This window comes from Perca fluviatilis, chromosome 2, assembly GCF_010015445.1.
Source record: "Perca fluviatilis chromosome 2, GENO_Pfluv_1.0, whole genome shotgun sequence".
Lineage (NCBI taxonomy): Eukaryota > Metazoa > Chordata > Actinopteri > Perciformes > Percidae > Perca > Perca fluviatilis.
Genome location: NC_053113.1, coordinates 27,725,343 through 27,734,435, shown reverse-complemented (window position 1 = coordinate 27,734,435; position 9,093 = coordinate 27,725,343). Strand labels below are relative to the sequence as shown.

The window sequence follows — 9,093 nt, the reverse complement described above, 5'->3', positions numbered from 1 at the left end:
GGTTCTCCAAGCCAGCTGATTGGATGACGCTCCACTCGTACGCTGTAAATTGACGAGTCATGATGCGGAAAAACTCCGGCACAGAGATGCTACCTAGAGGGAAAGAAGGAGGGAGGGAGGGTGGAGAGGTGTGAGGGCCAAAAAAAATGGAAGAAGAGAGAGAAAGAGGGACAGAGACAAAGACAGAAGAAAAAGGGAAGGAGGGAGATGAAGGGAAAGCAAAATGAGGTGAGAGGAAGATGGAGGGAGGCTCGAAACCTTTTTATCCTATAGATTATCCAAATACTGCTCAGCTTTTGAGATTAGTGCAAGGACTGAGATTAGTGTGAACACACACACACACACACACACACACACACACACACACACACACACACACACACACACACACACACACACACACACACACACACACACACACACACACACACACACACACACACACACACACACACCAACATTGTCCTCTTGTGGTCAGATTGGAGAATACATAAGCAATACAATTTCTGCCTTATTCTTAGGACTTCTACTGATTATACTTACAGATTTGGCTGTCATGGATTGATTATCATTAGTGTGAGATGGTTGAAATGGACAGCTAACACAGAATTTTGTAGCTTGATCTTTAAGCTTTTGCCAGGATTCAGACAGTAGCATCATGATTAATTCAAGCATGTTTGAATATTGGAAAGTCTCATATTACAGGAGACATTAAGATTTGTCGTAAAAATCATTATTTCTCCATTGTTATGTGTATCTGTAACAAGCAGCATGTATGCGGTTGTGTGTGTGTGTGTGCTTTTGTGTACCCAAGTCAAACTATTTCCCCAAATTTAACCCCTTTCACTCCATCCCTATTAGCAAAATGCCTAAAATAAAATCCCCAAATTAATGTCAAACTTCAGTCATGCAAACCACAAGTGTACAAAAACATTAAGCTTAGTACTATTTTTACCACTGAATTGCCAGATCTCAATGTATGTGTCTATATTGGTTGATATTGTTAATGCTGCTTCATCTGTTATCCTCAGCATTTACCTGGCATGGTGGTCTTCATGATATCCACCCCAACCTGCACCCCCTGCTCTGCAGCAAGCACAGCGTAGTCCCCCTGGTGGGACAGGTTGAAACTCCAGGCCGGGAGTTCAGGACCTGAATCTGAACTGACCTGGGCGCAGACAGCAAGACAGTAATCAAATAGTGGATATTTTTTATTATATGACAAACAGCATGGCCATCAGGGAACTACTTTAACATCCTCTGAAAGCTATTAAACAAGTGGGGAGCTCTAAGCTCTAAATTAAAATACAGAAAACTAAGTCAGAGCAACAGTCCAGTAACAAGACATGAGCTCAACAATTACCAGCGCCAAAGTAGCATCTAAAGTAATTCTATTTACACTGTACAAGATGTACATAAACCCACCTGTGCAAAGTGTCTGTTCTGGTGGCTCCCCATCTAAAATACTATATTTGCCTAATTTTCACTACTCAAGTGTAGTTTAGGGGCTATCAACATGTGAATTAAAATAAAAAATATCACTGTCTTTTGACAATTACTGACCCCGTGGTGGGCAGGTTAGTACAAAACCTTGCTGTGCATCCAAACCTTGTTCAAACCCACAAAACTGTATTTTGTAATTGTTTATGGAAATAGTTTAGATTAAAAAAAATAATAATCATAGTATGAACCTTCAGTGGTGCTGCCAGATAAGGCTTCCCTCTGGGGGATCGCTCCAGTCTGATCTGTGACCAGGGGATCCCCATCCTCTCACACACAAATCTCCTCAGCAACAACCTGCCAGCCTGATGCAATATAAATATAGACAGACAGTGCATTACACATAGATATATTGACAAGTAGGAAAGGAGTTGGGTGATAGTGCGATAAATTAGACCGCACAACAAACGTGTGCGGTCCACACTCACCATGGCTGACTTTGCATCCTTAGCAAACGCAAACTGCCCGATCCGGTCTTTCTCCTCCCGCTGAATGCAGCGAGCAGCTAACAGCCAGTCAGACCTGCTCGGTGTCCACGACCCGCAGCGGAAAGCCCAGCGAACAGAGCCCATCTCCTCACCTTCATCTAGACTTCTTCACAACTTCAGGCTGCTCACAAGTTGTTAGTGAGCTAACAAGTTAGCATCCTGAGTTCAATTCAATTTCAATTCAATTCAATTTTATTTATAGTATCAAATCATAACATAAGTTATCTCGAGACACTTTACAGATAGAGTAGGTCTAGACCACACTCTATAATTTACAAAGCCCCAACAATTCCAGTAATTCCCTCAAGAGCAAGCAGTGCGACAGTGGCGAGGAAAAACTCCCTCTTGGGAGGAAACCTCGGACAGACCCAGGCTCTTGGTAGGCGGTGTCTGACGACAACAAAACTCAGGAAATGTTATATATGTTTCAGGGCTTTCACAGTGAAGCACCACATCAACAGGCTGCTAATAAAACTACTACTCTTTATTTACGTTTTGGATTTGACAGCAAACATGTCCGGAAGAGCCCGGCGAGATTAAATGTCGTCATAAGTGGGCGCGGTGGAGGATTGACCAATAGGAGCGATCGAAACAGTGCGCAACTCACGATACCTTCACATGCTCTCAGGAATATTTTACAAATGGCCAAATCGTGTTGTGGTTTCAATAATATAAGAGTTGTTTTGATACCCGAGACAGATGGAATTATCTGAAGCCTGCTGACTGTAAAGATAATGTTTATCAATCGTCTTACTTTAAATAAAAATCTCTTAGCTGGGCCTCATCCTTGAACATCCATTAAATGGCTTTCTTCTGCAACAGAATGGCGAAATTAGCGATGTGCAGCGTCAACAATATAAAAACAAATGTTTTGATTGAATGATCCCATTTTCTAGTTCAAATTATTCTATTCGACTTGCACCTTTAGTTGTAGATTTACAGTTTGGACGTATAATTATTGTTTCCGAGCTGTTCGTGAATGCAGCATTAAAATTGTAAGATTCTAGGATGTTGTTTTGATTGAGGTACATCTGTGCGCGTAAGGTAAATTGTCTTCATAATACGTTAATGATAATGATTTATTGGAGGTGGTGGTAATATAGGCAACACACTACGTTGCATTAATGATTGTGATGATAAAATTGGGTTGTACCCGTCTGGTTAGAAAAATATCTAGCGTAGGCTACCCAAAAAAAACGTTATTTCTGACTAGAAATATTTGGAATATTGAAGGGCATAACCTAGAAGCACAGATTGCGTATAGGTATATTGTCCAGGTGTATGCTAACAGAAGAAACGTACATGTCAAATATAGCCTACTTACAATAGGCTACACTTATGACTGTTTTACTAGGCTATATTCTAACATATAGGCGATTAGATATAGTCGAGATTGTGTGCTTGTATAAATCTAATAGGACAAATACTATCGCATAACTATGTGTGTATGGGAAATTGAAACATCAGCAGGAGGCTTCATTTTATTTTATCTTTCTTACAACCTCAAAATCTGCATTTTGACAGGTATTTTAGTTAATGAGACCACCTTTACTCAAAATGTAACACAATGAAATGTATTTAAAGATGATTCCCCTACGAAGATCCATAAAATACCCCACCTTTATGGCGTTTCCACTTCCCAAGACAAATAACAAAAATGCTAACACGTCTGCAATTTACATAAAAAAGAAAGTGAAATACTAACTTACTTATGTGATATTATATTATATTAGTACTTTTACTTTGTATTTACTTCATATTGTAATTCTGTTTTTTTTCCATATTGTTATTCTACTTCTCTCCTTTCTGTCTATCTCTACTGCATATACTACGAGGCCCATTGCATCCCTCCTTGGTTTCTCTTTTTTCTTTTTCTTTTTGTTTGAGTTTTGAGTTTTTACTTTTCCAAATTGAAGGTCTAAGGACAGAGAATGGCCAATGTTGTACACACTCTAAAGCCCTCTGAGACAAATTTGTGATTTTGGGATATATGACAAATTGACCTAACTTGACACACTTTGAATATTCCAAAAACATTAACTACTCTCTGTTTTACATACAGGAAGCCTTTTCAGCCTGTGATGCTTCTCTACCTGTGTACACTTACCTGGCAAATGGGCAAGCCAGGCAATAAAGGTGGAAACCCCTGCAAGTCTTGTCTTAATATTATGTGGCCTTAGATACATCAAATCAGGGCCTTATCATCACCTCAGAAGTCAACCCTCCAACGGAAAAAAAAACTTCAAGTCTCATATGCCATTATACAGAGCCAGCATCTAGTGTAACAGCTGGGATCCGTCTCCTACTCTCTTCACAGGGACTGCTGGAGCCACTGAGGGATTCCTCCCTGATGAAAACCACTTTGCTTTTGAAGGAGAGCTGCACTGCTAGACATGGACTAACCTCTAGTCTACAACAATCCACCCCCCATACTCTGACCTGTGATCTATCTCTCTTTGTACATACAGGACCTTCCACCTCTTTGACTCTTTGTTCTCCTTGACCATTCCCCCCAATTGTCTCTTCTTGGTGTCTCTGGGCTTCTTGTCCCTTCTTGCTGCCAAGCTGGATTTCCTGCAGATGAAACATCTGAAGAGGAAGAGGAAGAGCAACTACAGTGTGAGAGAAACACAGACTCTCATCAGGGAGATCCACAAGAGGACAGACGTGTTGTTCTCCAGACAGCAGGTGTCTTCTCTTCTCTTATCTTGTCTTGCCTTCTCTTCTCTTCTCTCGAACAGCTCAACAGCAGCACACAACAATTAGCTAACTACACTGTCCTGTCCAATTAGCAACTTATTCCTAGTCTTTTGTAACATCTTGTTTAATGTGTGAAATGAGTTTTCAAAACAGTTATGTGATATACATATAAGTCTATGTGACTGTACATTACTGACAAAAGCAGCGGTTATACATTTTTTTTTTCAAATGTATATTACAGTATAGGATTTGTGTTAGGAGGCATTACACAATGAACTGACATGATCATCCAAAAAGCCACAGAAGTCACAAGCAACTAAAACATATGACACACATTATGAATAAGAAAAAGAGTAAACCTACACCAATCAATCAACACGATCGCAAATAGGTTGGCTGCTAAGTAAAACGAAAGTGCAGGTAAGGAATTCCCAAAAAATATATTTTTAAAATAAATTAAAAGCAGTATCTAGATTATCTCTATTGTCCACCAGAGAGCACTGACACAGTTTATTATTCAACTGCAAGATATCCAGCTCCGTGCACATCTTCGTCACAATTCTTTAAAAAACTGTTTAAAGGATCCTTGTCAAAAATATTATGTTATGTATTTATGGAAAGAAAATTCTCATGTCTCAAATATTGATATTAGCCTCAATATTATCTTCTGGCTATACTCTTCAGAGGATAATTTATTTTTTCAGACATGGCAGTATTGTTATGTTTCATAGAAAACAGGCATTTTCATTATTTTGATAGAAACCTGCATTGCTCACACTTTCCTACAGACCTACAAGTGCTTCCTCACCACAACACAACCCCGACTTCACAAAAGCCATGTTAGAAATGTTAGAATAGAACAGTCTAATTGCTGTTTCTTGTTCTTCTTCTCTTCTATTTTTGTGTGAACAGAACACAGCCATTAACGAGCTGAAGAGACAGGCATGGGAGGAAGTGGCACGAGGTGTTAATTCTCTGGGAGAGGGAGAGCTACGCACTGCTGCTGAGGTGTGCTTATTCCTACGCTCAAATCATACTGTATGTTTATATTTTTTATTTTCATGACCTCTTAAACACGAGTTCCTTCCTGATCTCCTGTGCAGGTGAAGCGTCGTTACCTGGACTGGCGTGCACTGATGAAGAGAAAACAGCTTCGGGCTGAGCTCTCTCTCTCCTCCTCCTCATCCTCATCTGTGGCCCTGAAGACTGAGTATGATCAGTCCTCCCCTGAGCATGAGACAGCTTCTCTGGGATCTGGGTGTGACCAGCTGCTTGACCTCTCAGGCCTCTCAAAGGATTGTCACTGCGACTGGCCAGAGCTGGCGGCTCTCGGTGAGCCGAGCGGGCAGGCCATGATGGCACCGCTGGGTGTGAAGATGGAGGATGATGTCAGTGAATACAGAGTAAGAAACATAAACTCATCATCAACATTGTGGTGCCACAGCAGTGTCTGTGTTTGTAAGATTACTATATATTATATATTCTGATTAAAAACCATAGTCTATTAATTGATTTAGCATGTAAATAAGGACAAAATAATATCTCAAAAACCTCCATGCTTTTTGATACAGAGCTCACATTAACACTGTTCATGTTAAGACAAGTAGCCATAATTGACAAGATAATGTGTTAATTAGCTTAATTAGCAGAGGTAGGTAAGTTACACATAGGTAGAGATCAAGTTAAATGAAAGGACTTTAATTTAATTTAATTAATTAGGATTTAATCTAAACTTGACATTTAAATGTCACTTTTTTGTGACTGCATTACAATCTGTTCTAAGATAAAATAATCATCTGTTCATACTATGGTATTACAGTCATACACAATAATCCTTTCAAAAAATCTTCCAGCCTATTAACTGACAGTTTTATTAACCTGAAGCTGCAGATGAATAGATATCCAGATTGTTTGTCTCTAGCATGGGTCTTGATTGCATCTTTCATCATCTATCATCAGGGTTATTTTCTGAGACTTTGCGAAGCTCCGTTGAGAGCCACACTATACAGCTGCTTTCACAGGATGAGAGTAGTGGTACCTTTCAAGACAATTAAACCTAAATGTATGTGTAAAATCAGTGGAGCGCCCCTTTCATGATCTCACTTTCTCCCTCTAGCTGGATGGTGATGGTGATATGGGACACAGAGAAATGGATGAAGATGATATTCCCTCCCTCCTCAGTGACATTGTGTCACGTGGTGAGGGGCATGTTGGTGATGTTTACTCCCACAACGACTTGGGCATGCTCACGTCCTCCAAGGCTCCGACGTCTACCACCAACCGAGACTTGCCACTCGCTGGTGGCCTGATGGGGATGCCAGCCCAAGCTCTGGGTGGACTAAATAATCATGAAAATGTGGGGGCAGGTTTTCGTGTTGCTGTTGAGAAACAGCGACTGGAGCTGGAAAAACAGCGCCTGGCTGTGGAAACTGAACGTCTGGCAGTGGAGAAAGAGCGGCTGGTGGTGGAGAAGGAGCGACTTCGTCAGATGGAGGTAGAGAGGGAACGGCTGCAGCTAGAGAGAGAGAGGTTACAGGTGGAGAGGGAGAGGCTGAGACTTCTGCTCCTTAGCCAATCAGAGCGTGTGGACTCCTCATTTGACCTGCCGCCGCAACAAGGCCCTCCTTCGTCCTCCACATCTTCTTTATCCTCCACTCATGATGGACAGAGGGAGAGAGAGAAAGAAAGTAAAGGCTGGATGCCAATGGTGGATCTGGAGACAGAAAGGCTAAAACTAGAGAAGGAGAGACTGCAGCTGGAGAAAGAGAGGCTGCAGTTCTTCAAATTTGAGGCAGGCAGACTGCAGATTGAGAGAGAACGCCTCCAAGTGGAGAAAGAGAGAATGCAGCTGCATCAGGGCCACTGGGAAAAGGACTGATAAGAGATAGAGGAAAAGATGCACACACATTTTTCACCAGCATCAGGGGAGCTTTAATACTGAAAACAACCCAGAATGTGTGGATTTGCATCAGCCGCTGCTACAGCTTTCAAGTTCCACACACGTATCCTTAAGGAAGATGTTTGGCACTGGAATTTGGTCAAGGACAAGACTGAGATGGAGGTCGGACATATTTATGACCACCATGATAAAGCAGTGCCTCATGATGTCTTCATAAAATGCGTGACAGGACAGAAAAGGTGCCGTCATGATAACATCTAGCATTTGTTTGGCATACGCAGCTGGTTGGCCCTGAACATATTTGATACATAAAATGTTCAGTACCTCATCCAAATATACAATGCACAAAATGTGCAGTTTAAAACATCAGATGCTGGGATATCAATAGAACACATGCGTACTAGACATGTTTTATAATGGTGTAGATGAAAGAATGGAACTGGGATGTCTTACTCTGCATTTATGCACCAAACCAGTGCCAACTTATCTACTGCATGGGTGCTTGTCTGTAAAAGATAGCTTCCAACATTAAATAGAAAGCAAACAATTGTTACTTGTACAGAGAGTTTTTTATGCTATTTATGTTTTACTGTCAAGTGCTTGTGTTAAAATATCTACATGATATGTAATATTTACATGCTAATGCTTATAACTTTGTATAGTTGTCCAACTATTTTAAACTGATATTTGCTATTTTTCACAGCAGATATTTTAATTTGTCATAGCATGAAAAGCACAGGTGTTACTAATCCCAAAAACAATGGCTCTGTTCTATTTACATGTCCCAGTAAGCCATGACAGTGTGACTGTGAGCCAGCATGCACAATACCAGGATTCTGAAACTGAAGTAGCTAAATGGAATTCAGTCAATCATTAATTTGAATATTTATACCTGTGTGTTTCCTGCTGTGACATGTCAAAATGTTCCATGAAATAAGGCGTACTAAGATTTTATGTTTTCTCCATTAAGATTTGTGGACTTGGAAAAGAGCTTGAACATCTGTGACGAGCAGCTACTGGAAGTTGGGGTGTGCATGCTAGAAGATGAAAGTGAAATATTCCATTAATGGCTTTTTGCTTTAGTTCTGTTGAGCTATGAATATACTGTAGTATGTTATATTATATAGTGTTACTGGCTGCTAAAAACTGTGACTGTATACTGTCATCCAACACATCAAACACAATATACAATGCCTTTTGATTATGTTGTAAACAATCACCTCTTTTTTAATGTTTGTCCTGAGTTACAACTAATTTATCAATTTGCCCAGCAGCCCTATATTATTATTTCCTTACATTATAATTATATCTGTGATATGCATATATTTGTATGCTATTTAACAGTTTTTTTTATGATTTCTTACTCAGTCCGCACTTCCCTGTTGATACATTTTTAAAATAAAGTTAGTTGAAAAAAGAAGAAGTTGAATAAAATCTGTTACACATCCAAGCCCCAAATTATTGCTTTTGAGGAGGAGCCTCTGTGGTCTGTCTTGTGTCTTTATG

General features: G+C 40.2%; 2 protein-coding genes across 5 annotated transcripts in view; one reads left to right on the top strand and one right to left on the bottom strand.

Annotated features, from left to right (window-relative positions):
- Positions 1-2,242, bottom strand: part of aasdhppt (aminoadipate-semialdehyde dehydrogenase-phosphopantetheinyl transferase) — a 9,958-nt gene extending 7,716 nt beyond the window's left edge. The window contains 4 exon segments of the mRNA XM_039786311.1: positions 1-93; positions 1,039-1,168; positions 1,692-1,805; positions 1,929-2,242. The exon segment at positions 1-93 is cut by the window's left edge and continues 29 nt beyond it. Of these exon segments, the coding sequence (XP_039642245.1) occupies positions 1-93; positions 1,039-1,168; positions 1,692-1,805; positions 1,929-2,072 (481 nt within the window). The 5' untranslated portion in view covers positions 2,073-2,242.
- Positions 2,243-2,931: 689 nt separating this feature from the next.
- msantd4 (Myb/SANT-like DNA-binding domain containing 4 with coiled-coils) lies at positions 2,932-9,002 on the top strand. Of its 4 annotated transcripts, none has more exons than XM_039786298.1 (5): positions 2,932-3,032; positions 4,457-4,676; positions 5,601-5,696; positions 5,792-6,091; positions 6,805-9,002. In XM_039786298.1, exons 2-5 carry the CDS (start codon positions 4,569-4,571, stop codon positions 7,564-7,566), a joined length of 1,266 nt encoding a protein of 421 aa, XP_039642232.1. In that variant the 5' UTR covers positions 2,932-3,032; positions 4,457-4,568; the 3' UTR covers positions 7,567-9,002. The 4 variants fall into 4 exon arrangements, with proteins under 4 accessions (XP_039642232.1, XP_039642221.1, XP_039642204.1 ...); XM_039786287.1 differs by having other exon boundaries at positions 2,964-3,032; positions 4,306-4,676; XM_039786270.1 differs by having other exon boundaries at positions 2,967-3,032; positions 4,051-4,676.
- The last annotated feature ends 91 nt before the right edge of the window (positions 9,003-9,093 follow it).

What these genes read in the sequence shown, in the direction of transcription:
- msantd4 (XM_039786298.1), top strand. Translation starts at nt 4,569, where the DNA reads ATGAAACATCTGAAGAGGAAGAGGAAGAGCAACTACAGTGTGAGAGAA. An exon ending in TGTTGTTCTCCAGACAGCAG is followed by an intron (nt 4,677 to 5,600) that starts GTGTCTTCTCTT and finishes TTGTGTGAACAG; the next exon opens with AACACAGCCATTAACGAGCT. An exon ending in AGCTACGCACTGCTGCTGAG is followed by an intron (nt 5,697 to 5,791) that starts GTGTGCTTATTC and finishes TCTCCTGTGCAG; the next exon opens with GTGAAGCGTCGTTACCTGGA.